This window comes from Octopus bimaculoides, chromosome 24, assembly GCF_046866305.1.
Source record: "Octopus bimaculoides isolate indiv1 chromosome 24, ASM4686630v1, whole genome shotgun sequence".
Taxonomy (NCBI): Eukaryota; Metazoa; Mollusca; class Cephalopoda; order Octopoda; family Octopodidae; genus Octopus; species Octopus bimaculoides.
In genome coordinates this window covers 1023928-1039775 of record NC_142951.1, presented here as the reverse complement: position 1 = coordinate 1039775, position 15848 = coordinate 1023928, and the positions used below count along the sequence as shown (strand labels likewise).

Below are 15848 nucleotides of genomic sequence, written 5' to 3'. Positions count from 1 at the left end.
ATTTTTCTTCCTTATTTTTAACCTTTTCATAATTCATTTCCGTCCACCATTCTTTGCCATTTTAATCTCAACCCTTCCTTGTTAACGTTAGTTTTTTTTTTAAGTTTGTCAGTGAGAATCTAAAAAAGTCTTTTAAGCTTGTCAGGGCTTAATAAAGCCGAGTATTATCTCTGATGTCATGGCATAAAACTAATACTAAATCTCCCCCCACCTGCCCACCTGCCCACCTGCATGTTTGGCAGGTGTTGTTTCTGGATTAGTTGCTACTTATTTCTGCTGACAGCTGTCGATGAACTGAGTAAAGTGTATTGACTGATTGCATAACATTTGGGAGGCTTTTCCTGACTGGTATTATGTGTTGGGTGGAGGGCGCGTGGCTTAGTGGTTAGGGTGTTGGACTCATGATCGTAAGATTGTGGTTTCGATCCCTGAACCGGGCGATGCTTTGTGTCCTTGAGCAAAACACTTCATTTCATGTTGCTGCAGTCCACTCAGCCGGCAAAAACGAGTCATCCTGCAACAGATCAGCGTTCCGTCAAGGAGGGGTGGGTCGGAGTGAAGGAGTGTGTGTGTGTGCCACAGAAACTGGGAAATGGGCCCTTTGAGCGTGAATGACCCAGGAAGTATCTTTATCTTATTTCTATTGTCTTTGGGTGGTTTAGCTTCTCTGTGAGAATTAAAGTTGATCCAATCAATGTTTGTGCTGTTAACATGAAAGACGATTGGTTCTGTCACTGTTTTCTATTTACTTCTCATCCTGACACATGTTGGACAAATCTATTCACTTAGATGGGTCGGGGTGGGGGAAGTCATTCAGCTCACAGTTTGTTTCATTGGTCACTTGATGTCTGTCATCCTTTTCCAAAGGAACTCGGTCATTCTTAGTTATAATTCTCATTCTGTTACTGAAAGAACTAAAATCTTCATTGGACTGTAAGATCACCACAAATGCTTAATACTTTTGGACAATGCTGTCATCATCGTTTAACGTCTGTTTCCAGGCTAGAATGGTTTGGATTATTGGACAGTATCTGGCAAGCTGACCACACAGCAGTGTCAGCCCTGGCACGGTTTCTATGGCTAGGTGCCCTTCGTAATGCCAACCGCAGTACAGTGCATTCTGGGTGCCCTTTTCTTGCCACTGGCACTTTGTTAAAAGCAAATTGATATTGTGGAGTTAATACATTTCTAATTAATTTATTAATTACAGTCTTACAGGTCGTCATGGTGAAATGAACCAGTATTCCAGACTTGGTTTTGCTCAACACTGTCCACTCATGGATTCTCTCTCTCTCTCCCTCTCCCCACACCCATTTACCAAATTCTTGGTCTGCTAAAAGTTTCCCCACTCTGAGACATTTCATGCCTTGGCTTACCTGCTTCTGTGAGTCTGTTTCCATAGAAACAGCTGGACGTCATTGTCAGGTTTTGTTATTGCAAGGGAGACAGAGAGAGAGGGGGGGGGGAGAAAGAAAGAGAAAGTGGGAGAGAGAGAGAGAGAAACAGTGGGAGTGGGGGGGGAGTGGGTTGTAGTAAAACCTTATTGGAATCTCAGGCTTTTATGTCCTCCAAATGATCAGTGGCTCTTGTCTACTGTTCCATGAATGTATGAGGAATTCCAAACTGATTAGAAATAAACTGCCTCCTCCTCCTCCTCCCCCCCCCCCACCATTCCACCCTTCTTACTCATTTCTATATTTGGAAAAGGTTTTTTTTCTGATTGACAACTGGATTACTTAACACTTAATTTCTGGGGACTGTTTGTTTGTTTGTTTTTTTGCTTTCTTGTTTTTTCCCTTTTTTTTAATATATGTTTCTTTTCCAAAATGTTACTTCGACTGCTGGTTTTCATTCGTGCATATTAAGGCAGTCAATGACATCATCATCATCATCATCCTCACCACCATCAAGTGTTGTCTTCACCATTATTATTATTATGTTCTTGACAGCAATGCTATGCATGTGTCCCTTTTCCTGTGTATACTTTAAAAAAAAAGAGTTCTTTTTTTATCATTTCATTATTATATATAACCCCCCCACACACACACACACACATACACTTGAAGTCTCTGTATTGTCCCCTTCATCCTTCGCCCTTGTGGCAAAGAAATGAAATTATCATCATCATCATCATCATCATTATCCTGTATACTTCATTTCTTTTTCTTTTTGCCCTGTAAACTTAATCCTTCTGTTTTAAACTACTCCTTTTTATGTCTGTCTTTGTATTGTTCCTCTCATATGTTACCCTGGTGACAAATAAAAGAAATCATTATTATTATTATTATTATTATCTACAAGTGTTGTTGCTTACTTTTTATGTAAGCTGTTCCAATTCTCAGTAACAGTAAGTTTGACATTTTACTATGTCTGTTATTTATGATTCGTCCGTCGGTTCTCTGTATGCCATGAGGCACACAATGTCACAACTCAGATCTCTCCAACCATCTTTCTTTTCCACCACTGTTCTGGTCTCATTCCTGCTTCTCCACCCTCCTCATCTCTTCTTCTTCTCAATACTCTTTCACCATGTCTGGTTTTACGGTGCCCTGTTGCTCTTTTTCCCCTCGGACTGTCACTTCAGTGTCACCATTCACTCACTTTCTCCATATTGTCTGAGAATGTGTCTGATCCATTTCCAGTGTCTGCATCTTCTTATTTTGTCAGTTTGTCAATTTGTATAATTTCGGACTTTTCACAGCCACTTGATGTCGAGTATTCTCCTTAAGCATGTGAACTGGAAGCTGTCCATTGTCTTTTCTTCCAGTTTTCGCATTTGAAGAGACCAGATTCCAATAACTAAGATTCTGTTAAATTTATAATATTTCAATTTTACATTTTAAGAGAATCAGGTGTTTTTAAGACAACAATGTTTTCTAATATTATTCTTATTATTTAAGGTGGTGAGCTGGAAGGAGTGTTGGTGCATCAAACAAAATGCTTCATAGCATTTCTCCTGGTTCTTTATGCTTTGACCCAAATCTTTTCAAAGTCCATTTTGCCTTTCATCCTTCTGGAGTCAATAAATTAAAGTAGCGGTCAAGTACAGGGATCAATGAATTCAACTAATCCCTATTCCCCAAAACTGCTGGCCTTGTGCCAAAATGTGAAACAGTTATTTAAAAACAGGGAGCTGGCAGAATCATTAGCATGCTGGACAAAATGCTTAGCAGCATTTCTTCCAGCATTGCATTCTGAGTTCAAATTCTGCCAAGGTCACTTTGTCTTTCAATCTTTCGGGGTCGATAAAATAAGTACCAGTCAAAAACTGGGGTTGATGCGATCGATTATCCCTGTCCCCCAAGTTTCAGGCCATGTGCCTATTGTAGAAAGGGTTATTATTATCATTATTTGATGAAAACTCACAGCTTATTTTGGTGGGTACGATGGCAAGTGTCAGCTGTTCACAGCCGGCAGACTAAGGTGACACTTGTTTACTGGTCATGCTTCAAGAACCGTGAAGAATTCTTGCAGTTCCAAGCAATGCTGATTTTTGGTAGATGTTCTACCTTCACACTTGCACCAGTCTTTTCCAGCCATGTTGGTAGTTGAGTGCTGGTACATTAAACTGGTGATTGGAATGTAAATTACTTGAATCTTTTTATGGAAAATTTTAATTCAGATCACTGATTGAAACCCAGTTGGAAGATGAAATCAAATCATAGAACGAGGGACAATTAGTATGGGAAAGGTTAAACGGATAGTCTGACTGTCTGACAATTGTATAGTCATAGTAAAGACTTATATAAGGATACAGATCGTGTTGTATAGCCAGCTGGAGACGATGTCTCCTGGGGCTAAATTATAGCAACATTCGTCCTAAACCAGGACTGCCATGTTATGTTGGCAAACAATCTTTACTACAAAGTACTGTTGCTGAATATCTCATGTTGAGAGATTTACAAATAGTAATTTTCTAATTGTGCTGAGTTATTTGGTTGGTCCTGAGTAGAAACTTGGTTACTCAAGCAGTCAACTAAGGACCCTCACTGTCACTACCAGCAACTGCAACTGATGCTGCTACCACTACTGCTACCACCACCACCACTGCAACCACTGCTACTACTACAGTTCTTTCTACTGACTTCAGAAAGGAAGCCCAGTGATGCAAGATTTGAAAATAGACCTAATTAATTGAGGGTCAATTGGCTGCTATATCCTACGACTTAAATGACAATTCAGTCATTCCCTTATTGACATCACTTTGTGTTGGTGTCTAAAGACATTATTTATTCTAACAGAAGTGTTTCTTGTTTTTTGCTTTTGTAGGGAATGAGGCAGAAAATTGTAACCAGTGTACATTGGAAAGAGAGAGAGAGAGAGGGGGAAGGGAGTGAGAGAGGGGGAGGGAGGGAGAGAGGGAGGGAGATGCAGGTTCCATGATGAAATATTATTGATCAGATAGTTTTGATGACTTCTCATGTCAACCGATCTCTTTGTCTGTCTGTCAACTTTGTTCATGTTCACTTCTCTACCCTCCCTTCCCCTTCTTCCACCCTTTCCCTCTTCCCTCCCTCCCAATTTCATCTGTCCCCGCCTCCCAGTATCCTGCCTTCCTTCACTTGTATTACATCCTAAATATACTAAACGCTAGCTTTATTGATGACTCTGTGTGTGTGTGTGTGTGTGTGTGTGTGTGTGTGTGGTATTGCTGAATTCCACTGATCAATCGATAAATCATTGTCAATAATCAACAACTGGGAAGCTGTCAGTCAATATTGCTGGATCAGCAAAGCCAGGGAGGAAGATTGCAACAGTGGCTGCGAGGGGAGAGTGAAGTGTGACACGAGCCAAGAAGAATCAATATTTAGTTAACTCTTTCAGACAAATGATTGTTTAGACAAGGGACATAACTCTGATTGTGTCAGTCCATCTGACTGACAAACGGGTTCCTCTCCTTGTTCACATTCCACTGGTTACCATTAGGAAGGATCTCTAATGTTGAGAAAGCACAAACGAAAGACAAATTGCCAGTGTTCATCCCAATGCATGTATGTGTGTGTGATGTGTGTGTATGTGTGGTGTCTGTGTGTGTGTGTGTGTGTGTCTATGTATATGTGATGTGTGTGACTGTATGAACAAATGTTTGTGTGCATTAGTTTATGTGTGCGTGTGTGATGTGTGTTTGTATTCATTACTTTTTACTTGTTTCAGTCATTGGACTGTGGCCATGCTGGGGCACCACATTAAAAGGTTCATTTAAGCAAATTGACTTCAGTACTTATCTTATGCTCCCCTTCTCTTTTTGCTGAACTATTATGTTTTGGGGACATAAACAAACAGACACCAGCTATCTAACAGTGACTGGAAACAAGCTCTCACATACACACACACACACACAGAGGCTTCTTTCAGTTTCTGTCTACCAAATCCACTCACAAAGTTTTTGGTTGGCCTGGGTCTATAATAGAAGACATTCACTAAAAGTGCTATTCAGTGGGACTGAACCTAGAACCATGCGGTTGGGAAGCAAACTTCTTACCATGGGTATAGATTTTTTTAAAATTATTTTTGTGACAGCTTATATTTGTGATTTATGAATTTCTTCTATTTGTCTTTCTGTGTGTGAATACCTATATAATTATATGTGTGTGTGTGTGTGTGTGTGTGTGTGTGTATATATATATATATATATATATATATATATATATACGTGTGTGTGTGTGTGTGTGTGTGTGTGTGTATATAGATCTATATGTCTTTTTCCTTGTTGTTGCAGAAACTGTTTGTTCCGTGCTCTTGGTGACCAACTCGAAGGACACGGCCGCAACCACTATTGTCATCGGTTAAAAGTTGTTGAATACATGTTAAAAAACAAGAAAGACTTTGCACCATTTGTCGAAGACAACATACAGTTTGAACATTATTGTAAGTTGTTTTCATTGAGTTTCTCTAACTACAACTCTCTTCTCTAATCATCTCTCTTGTGTCAGACTTAATAAGTGTGGTCGTTGCTTAAAATAACAGCATGTCTCATTGCCACGTTTTGGTGTTGGTGGGCCAGACATTTAACTCTAAAATTGGTTCACTACACATTATCGTTCACAACATGGTTTTAAATGTTATTGCTGTAAACAGTGGGAGCACTGTATAATTAAATGTTGCTTGGACTTATGTTGAACTCGGATCCCATCAAGTGTATGACTTGAGAAAGTAGTAGGTTCCTTCAGACTCTAGAAACTGAGGTTGGGGTAAGCAAGGGCATGCTCGCCATAGAAAATCCAGCTCCCAAAAAAACCTCATGATAGCAATAGTTGGGGTAAGCTGCACCTGCCTACCTTGGTTGCTATGGTGTTGGGGTAGATCTGGTCACCCCCATTAACGGAGACAAAACCTGGATTTAAAACACTGGATGATGATCATGATTATTATTATTATTATTATTATTATTATTATTATTATTGATAAGGCAGAGAGAGGCTGGCAGAATTGTTAGCTTCGTGACATTTCATCCATCTTCATGTTCTGAGTTCAAATTCTGCTGAAGTCAACTTTGCCTTTCATCCTTTCGGGGTCAATAAAATATCAAGCACTGGGCTTGGTATTATCAACTAACCCCTTTCCCCAAAATTTTGAGCCTTGTGCTTATAGTAGAAAGGATTATTATTGTTGTTGTTGTTAATTCTGTATTTTTCCTTCCTTTTCAGTGTACAATCTGAAAAAACCTGGGACCTATGCGGGTAACGATGCTATTGCAGCTTTTGGCCGCCTTCATCAAGTACATATAGTCATTCATCAGTTAAATTCTCCTTTTTTGCTAGTAAGTTTTAGTTACATTTTTTTATCTGAAATTCTTGGACCGATATTTTTTAAGGTAAAAGTTCCTGCCCTCACCCTTTGCATGTAATATGTCACTGTAGAAAATCAAAATCTAACAAAATACATGATACAAGATTCTGTACAACTTGTTATCGGCCAGACGGAAGTAAGACAAGGTTTAAGCTTTCTAATATTACAATATGTTGACTGTGTTAGAATTTGTCATCCTGGCCATTTGCTCATTAACCAAATTTATTGAAATACACTTTATTTCAATTAATTTCAAAAATAACAAAGAAAATCTATTCACTAACACCAATTTAATTCATATAAATGTACACACAGTGCACATTGTTGCACTTACTGATCACTACATCCCAGAAACAGCTGTAAAGTGTTAAACTTCTGGATATCTACTTACCTATGAAGAATGTGAACTTTTGCTTCCTATTTTCTCTGCTTAATTTTATTTATGGTCAGTTGTGTATAACCAATTTATAAATGCTTTGATGCTGTTAATGACTTCCTGTCCATCTTTTATTTAGTTACAATTTTATCAACTTGACCACTACACTTCCCATAACCAATTCTTGTTTGCTTGGATCCCATCTCCCATCATTTGATGTTAGATTTTAAGTATTTGATCTGGTCTCAACACTAAATCTGTATTCTTACACATCATGTGTGTGTGTGTATATGTATATATATACATATTTGAATAGTGTATGTTTATACCTATCTATATAATGTGTGAACTTGTTTAAATTTCCAGATACAAGGTTCTAAAGACGTCACCTCAGCACAGCTTCACATTGCTTACCATAATGGCGACCACTATTCAAGTTTGCGCTGGCTCCATGACAATACTGAATCACCTGCCAATATCAGGCTAAAGGTAGGCCATCACTTGAATCTCTTTCTCCTCCTCCATCACCCAACCTCTCTCTCCCACACACAGCCTTGGAAACAATTCAAACCGACAGGATGTATTTTTATCGTGAATAGAGGTAGAGACATGGCTGTGTGGTTAAGAAGTTTGCTTTGCAGTCATTGCCTTCAAGTTCGATCTTACTACATGGCACCTTGAGCAAAAGTCTTCTCCTTTATTCCTGAGCCAACCAAAGCCTCATGAGAAGATTTGATAGACTGCAACTGAAAGAAGCTTGTGTGTGTGTGTGTGTTTTCAGTGCATTTGTCAGTATAGGTTAAAAGATGCCATACATTTTGTATGTCAAAGTTCAACAGATCTTTTACTTTTCCGTGTGGCAATGTTTTGTGTTTGAGGTGTTTGGTGTCTGTGGATGAACAGACACCACTAATTAGTTTGCTCTGTAATTAATTTGATTGCTTAATTGGTATGTCTAAGCAAGTGATGGGTTGGATTGACGGCTGTCTCTATTGTTGTAATTGTGTGTGTGTGTGTGTTTGACCGTTTGGGTGAAACAACTTTTGAATGGGTTGAGCGATATACAAATTTCTTTCACATTTCATGTTTTTTTTGTTTTTTTAAAGGATAAATTTAGTTAATTCTGTTGTCAATAAACATTAATTTCTTATTAAGGGAGACTTCGATTTGTGTTTCTGTTGCCAACTGAAATAAATGTGTCTGTGTGGTTTTGAGGATATGGAAGCGCAGGGGTCTCTTTGGTGTAAGGCCAAACATGTCAACATCTTCACCATTTCTCTCCATGTCTTCTCCTCTTAGCCTCCCCCCTTCAAAGATATCTTCTACACACAAAAACACATCAGTTCCATCTCTTCCCCATCAAATATTACACCTGTCTCACTTCTATATATCGAACTATATATATATCACCTCTGTATATCATCCAATATTCTTCATATCCTCGCCAACATTTGCTCAGCTCGTTTGCAATTTGCTCTTCTTGTTGTTAGCTTTTGTTGACTCATAAAAATGAAAATTTTATATTCAAGAATTCTGCTTAAAAACTGGATTTCAATTTAATTCCTTCCTGACCATATTTCTGTTGAAATACATGAGTGTTGGTTTAAATTAATTTTGAGAATAAAGAAAACTTTACTGAAAGAACTTTGTCACTATTAAGCCTGTGTATGGAAATTGGTTTCAGATTGTATCTCAGTAAATAGTTGCGGACTTTGTGTTGTGCTGAGGTTGTACGTCAGCTCAAATATAGACCTGATGTTATCATGATTTTAACATCCACTTTTCCATGCTGGCATGGATTACATGGAAGTTGTTGAGGCAGGTTTTCTACGGCTGGATGCCCTTCCTGTCGCGGAGCACCACCTTTTAGTTGAGCAAATCGACCCCAGGACTTATTCTTTATAAGCCTAGTACTTATTCTATCGGTCTCTCTTGCCGAACCGCTAGGTGATGGGGACGTATACACACCAGCATCGGTTGTCAAGCGATGTTGGGGGGGACAAACACACACACACACACACACACACATACATAGATACATATATACGACGGGCTCCTTTCAATTTCCGTCTACCAAATCCACTCACAAGGCTTTGGTCGGCCCGAGGCTATAGTAGAAGACACTTGCCCATGGTGTCACGCAGTGGGACTGAACCCGGAACTATGTGGTTAGTAAGCAAGCTACTTACCACACAACCACTCCTGCACAACATAATTTTCATTAATTTTCCAATTAACCTTTCATTGCCTGCTTTCAATATATTCAATGTTGAAAGAAAAGTGATATTTGAAGCTAAACACCAATCGTTTTTTTGTCTAGACGAACTTGGCATTTGTTATTCCAGAGTTATTGCCCTTCATTTCCCAACGCTTTAAACGTAAATATTAAATATAAACCGAGAAATATTTCATACCCAGGTGGCACCACTTTGTCTTATTTGTGTGTGTATATGAGTATATGTTTCTATCTCTTTGTCTTGATATTGCATGATAGATGCGAGTGAGTGTCACTTGTTATACTAACAGTATCCTTCATCTCCACTATTCTACAGAAATGTGTCTGGCCATGGAGAAATATTACCTAACTTGGAAACAGATAAGGCTTGGCAACAGCTGGGTGCCTTCCTCTTGCCAACCCTTATCTATTTCCACGCACGTGTGTATGTTTGTGTTTTCATGTTTTAACATTGTGTAGCAATCGTAGATGAGTATCACTGTCATACAAGCAGAGTCATTTGTTTCCTGTCTTGCAAGAAAACAAATCTGCTCAAAGAGAAAAATAACTTTTTTGCTGAACAAGTGAGGGTTGAAGACAGGAAGGGCATCCTGTTGCAGAGACTTTACCTCAACGAATTCTGTTGGACCCACGAGAGAGAGCATGGAAAAGTGGACGTTAAAACAGTGAGGAGGATGGAACACTTTTATGTCAATGACTTTGGATAAATGTAATCCCAATAAATAACTGTGAGATTAAAAATCTCTTGGACAGGAAAAAAAACAAAGGCAAAAAGCCACATGTAGGACTCAGACTATTGTTCGCCAGACGGTTGTGATGTTGTAACACCAAAGTATTTCTCTGCCTTTCATCCATCCAAATTAGATGCTTTAGTCTGACAAGCAAACATGGCTCTTTACAATCACACAATGTGACAATCTGTAATAATTTCAGTATACAATATCTAGTTAGTAAAAGGAATTCGAGTGGAAGTTTCCAGAAATCCGTTGCTATGGTAATATTCTTGCTAAATCATTTTTGTTTTATTAGATTTTTTCTTGTCATTTTCTTCTTCCAGATATTCAGTGATGACAAAAGTAAATTGAAAAATAAGATCAACCCCAAAACTATTTATCGAGATGAGAAGTCTGGCGTAGTGCGTGCCGTACGAGACCTAAAATCTATTCAACAGGAAATCATTGGAGCCACTGGCTGCCAGGTTCATAGTTTATAACTTTTCTTTTCGATTTATATTGTTTTTTTTGTGTTAATATCCTTTCTTTGTTGCCAACATCTGTTTACAAAAGACGAGGGTTTTGTGCTGGACAATTTCACATTCCCAGCAGTGTCTCTTAACCCTTTTGTTACCATATTCCTGTTGGCATAGACTGTTTTTGTTTCAATCAATTTTTTAAATGATTGAAGAATTTTAGTAAAATAACTGTCTTAATTAAGCTGGTGTTTAGATCATAAAATTAACATGGAATTTTACTTTGAAATATGAAGTCTGTATCATAGAACCAGGGGACAGTCTGAAGGTGTCAGATGGTTTAATTAATTCCTTCCAAGGTTCCTGATCAATAAAAGAAGACCCCTATGTTGCAGTGGTTGTGGTCGAGCTTCTTGGTTAATCACTTACCATCATCTTACTCTGAAAAATATAGAACTACTCCACATTGAGGAACCAGAAATTACTTCCAGAACGACCTTTGCCCTGGGCTGACTAAAGCATTGTGAGTGGATTTGGTTGATGGAAACTGAAAGAAGCCTATCATATGTGTGTGTGTTTGTTTGAATCATACAATAGTTGTAAAATGAATGTCTCTGTCATAAAAGTTTCTAGTCTTCTGTGAATGGATGTTCAGCCATAGAGAAATATTTCCTTGCTTGGAAGCAGTTGAAGACTATGCTGAGCTGCAATGTCTGTCATGGCATTGTGTCTATATCAGGATGGCCATGTTAATACCAACCACTCAACACCTGGTGCTGAGGGCTTTTTCTATGCCACCAGCGCCAGTGAGGTTGTCAATGAATCTGCAGCACATGGAAAGGAAAAATCCCCCTCAAATGAGTGGTGGGGGGGTGTTTGGGAGGGGAAGGGTGGTTTTTATGCTGGGTGTTGAGAGGCTGGAGTATGATAGAGAGAGAGAGAGAGAGAGAGAGAGATAAGCACTTGTCACGGAGGAGATACATGGCTGCTCCACATTATATAAAGCTGGAAGGAGATGAAAATGCTGGCGATGAGGTGTCAAGATGAACTCTGATGGAACAAAGAAATTGAGTGTGAGAGAGAATTTAGCTGTTGGTTGTTTCGGTTTTTAGGATGGTTGTCACCTGAATGATGCAAAGGTGTCGTCCGTCAGGAATAGCTGAGAATCACTAATAAATGGTGGACGCAGCGATGCACTGTCAAAGTTCATGCACCCCACCCCCCACTGCTGCTGCTGCTACTACTACTACTAAGTGCATTGAGCCAATGAGATATGAGTGCTGTCGAAACATTGTTAGCATGACATTTTTATAGTATTGATATAATATTTTTTCATTACTGATTTGATATTATTTCATTGCAAGTGCAATATGTTTCATTGCTGAGATGTAAACTTGACTCTGAGCTGGAAACCTGTTCATTACATTGCAGGATCGAGAAGTCATCCGGAAATATCTGGAAGGAAATGATTACAACGTGGATGCCACCGTTGCGGATCTCCTGCAATTGTTGAATATTTCCCGGAAAGAAGGTTAATGCAAAAGTATTCTTATTATTTCCCACCGAACGTTGTTGTTGTTGTTGTTTATGGTGCAGTACTGAAAGGATGGACCCCAAATGTACTTGGCTACCTTCTTTTAGTCTGTTTGTGGGACTGAATGGAGGCTAAACTGATTAGGACATATGGAGGAGGACAACTGTTTAAAGAAGTGCTGCTTGCTAGATGTGGATGGAACCTGTGGAAGAGGGAAACCCAAGAAGACGTGGGATGAAGTGGTGAACAATTACGTGCAGACGTTTAGCCTCACAGAGGAGATGACTCGTTTCTTTTGGCTCGTTCCATCCTGAGCTCAAATCCCGAGGTCATCCTTTTAGGATCAATAAAGTAAAGTACAAATGAAACGCTGGGATCAATGTAATCAACTTAACCCCCTCCCCCCCCCCCCCCCATCGAAATTGGTAGACTTGAACCTCAGGCAGCAGACCAGCATCCCATTGACGGGGGAATGTTGCCATCTTGGTCACTTATACACCTTGGAAACCATGTAACTGGCTTCATGAGTCCTGGAGCTCAAGAATATAATATAATATAATGTAATACAATATAGTATTTTATATATATATATATAATGTATGTATATGAATATATATATATAAGTATGTATATATGAGTTGGAGCATTTCCATGGTGTATATGAGATCAAAATTTTTGAAATTGTAAACAGTTTTGGTGAGATGTTTACTAAATACATTTTCAACCTCCCTGTGACACAGGTCATTACAGTAACCAAACCTGTAATTAAGAAGATGTTAATTCACATTCAATTAAAAAAGTGATGCAGTAAAATCTGTTGTCAAGATGTCTAACTGTCCTTTGGCCAGTCCACCTGGTGGTGAAGTAGGCAAAAGCAAGGGAGCGTAACTCACTGCTGTAAGCAGCTTAACAGTTAATCTGGTGACTGAACAGATTGAGATAAATATAGATTTGAAATTGAAGACAGAACAAAAGTATTAATGTTATCTTTTCTTTATTTTCAACTCCTACCATTCTAATGAGAATCCTGTTTTACTAATCTATGTCGGTTCTTCTGTTATTTCAGAGAAATCAGTGCATGGGAAAAAGACTGCTTTAGGAAAATCAGATTCATGTCTGTGGTCAGAGACAGGATCCGGATCGCGACTGTTTGGTACTCTTGCACAGAATTCCTCTTCTGCAACTTCTTCCACCTCTTCTCCTCCTTCGTTGTCGTCTTCATCGACATCACTGAGGAAATCTAAGGACTCTCGCGTTCACTTTACCGACGACTGCACCAGTGAAAGTTCGGGCTACGGTTCACTGAGCGGTGACAGCAGCAGCAGCAGTGGTGCTCGACCCAAGCACATGATACCCAGGGTGCGTGTACTGTAGCAGAAATTAGATTTGGTAGACTTTTTCTCAATTCAATCTTCTCTTCCTTCTTCTTTCTTCGAACTCTACATTTGAACTCTAACCCTCCACTTCCCCCCCTCCTTTTCCCTTCTCCCTGCCAATGGCTTTTATGCCACTTCCAACCTCTGCCTCCAGCTTTTCTTTTTCTTCTCTTCCTCTCTGATTGCATCCTACAGACATATATTAAGGGTAAGAGCTAAAAGCTGCATATGTAAATTTTTCAGTAAATTTGTTATTTATATTTTCCCCTTTTCTTTTATTTATTGTTTTTCTTTTCTTTTTGTTTGTCATCATTTCTTCTGGTGATGACATGGTCTGCTCTCAACATCGTTTCCATCGTTGTTGAAAGAAAAGAAATGTCTTCAAGTTATTATGAAAATGACAACTGCAAGAATAATAATTAAATATAGCACAACCTTATTTAGTTAGGTTGTGGTCCAGCATTAATTATTGGATTGGCCAAAAAGTCTGTTTGATTTTGTTGACAGTAAACTTCAAGCACTCTAATAAGTTGCTAACTTCAGTCTGTCCCTTGCACATTTGACCAGACACGTATTTTGAGTGCTTGGGCTCACCCTGTAAATGGAGAACCACAACAAACCACTTTAGCTCACTCTCTCCATCAAATCGACATTGTCTCAACAGGTGTACCACACAACAGGTGTACCACACAACAGGTGTCAGTGACCACAGAGCAATGTGAGATTGTTTTAATCTAGACCACAACACACTGCCCAGTCTAGGAATTGAAACTACGATCTTGTGATTGTGAGTGCAACATCCTAACCATTTGATACACACAATTTACCAAAAAAGCTACTAAGAGTTTCATGCTTTATAGATACAGTAAATTGGCAGATATAACATGCCATTAATCTCCATGATGTTGGCCAAAGAAACCAGAAGGAAAAATGCAAAGAAGGTTGATGCAAAAAGTGAAACAAGAAAAAAGAAAAGAAAACGTAGATCTTTATTCTCTTTATAGAAATCAGAATTAATGTATCTGGTGTAGAATAATGGAACAAAACGGAGGGTAAAGTTTGTGAGATAACAATCCAGAGCAGTCAGCGTCCTCCACTTTCTGATTAAGTAGTGTGATGGAATTCTTGAACCTAAAAAGAATGTGCAATCTTTCAGCTATGCAGAAGTCAAAAGGTGTCGTTTGTGAGTTCGTGGAGTCCCAGGAAATTGTTGAGAAGTTGTTGAAGTTCGTTGAGTTGTTTTGGATTGGTTACAGTTGTTGGCAGAGAAATTAGGAATACATCAAGTGGAGACAGTTGGTGTCTACCCTGTTCTGTGGTACAATATATATCACACTGTATTTGTGCGCGACACTAAGGGGACGTATACAGAAACCATGTTATATAAATTTTATAATTTTAATATTAAATTATACACCTGTGCACACACACACACACACACACACACACACACACACACACACACACACACACACACTTTTATTGTAGTTGTATCAGTCTGATGTTGCTTTGGAATAAGCCTGGAATATTAGTTTATTCAAACAGCTACTTGAGTGATGATTAAAGAATGAACAACAACATCCTAGATGACAAATGGATAAACGGATCTGATTGGTTTGGACTCAAGCTGATGTCGCTCCTGTGTAGAATGGTTCCCATCTCAGTAGCAAAACTTGGTACTTTCGGGGGGCAGGGTTGGTTATGAAAGGGAGATAATTCTCAAGGTATGAGTTGAGAAGTGAGGTTTTGACTGCAGGGAGTCAATAATTGAATGAGTTGGTAGAAATTTGGAGAAGATCCACAGTGTTGGTGAGTGGTGGGTAGAGAGGATTAGGGCGATTTTGGGTGTTTCCACACCATACTCTGCCTTTTGGATTTTGGCTGAAAGTGATGGACCCAGATCTCATCTCATCTCTAATCATTCTCTCCAAAAATAATTTGGCTTTTATTGTTGTAGTGGTCGAACAAGCGTTGACAAGTTTCCACACAATTGGCCTTTGTGCTCCAGTAAACTCTCCTGGCACCTTTTCTGCACAGACTTTATGTCTTGCTCTTTCGTGCCTTATACTTGTCCGGCCACTTTTAAACTTTTCAATCTATTCATACACACTTCTACACAGTCGAGCACTGTCCCTGAATTGTACTAACAGCCTGCAATGACTTTCAGCCCCCTGATGACAGAATTCGGATCACTGGTTTGTGTTTATCCTTGGTACACAGTGCCAGTCTAGTGGCCATGTTTATTCTGTAACACAAGAAGCAAAACTTGAGCAATCAAGGCCAAACCTCGGCTACATAACTACAAAAGTACCACCTTTTAGTACGTAAGCACTGAAGGCAGTGCAGCT

General features: G+C 39.1%; 1 protein-coding gene across 2 annotated transcripts in view; it reads left to right on the top strand.

The window, feature by feature from the left end:
• Window positions 1-13760, top strand: part of LOC106876053 (OTU domain-containing protein 3) — a 29713-nt gene extending 15953 nt beyond the window's left edge. For both annotated transcript variants that reach the window (XM_014924451.3, XM_089340747.1), the window contains exons 3-8: window positions 5720-5868; window positions 6648-6760; window positions 7532-7654; window positions 10459-10599; window positions 12022-12121; window positions 13191-13760. In XM_014924451.3, the coding sequence (XP_014779937.1) occupies window positions 5720-5868; window positions 6648-6760; window positions 7532-7654; window positions 10459-10599; window positions 12022-12121; window positions 13191-13498 (934 nt within the window). In that variant the 3' untranslated portion in view covers window positions 13499-13760. The remainder of the gene's footprint in view (window positions 1-5719; window positions 5869-6647; window positions 6761-7531; window positions 7655-10458; window positions 10600-12021; window positions 12122-13190) is intronic.
• The last annotated feature ends 2088 nt before the right edge of the window (window positions 13761-15848 follow it).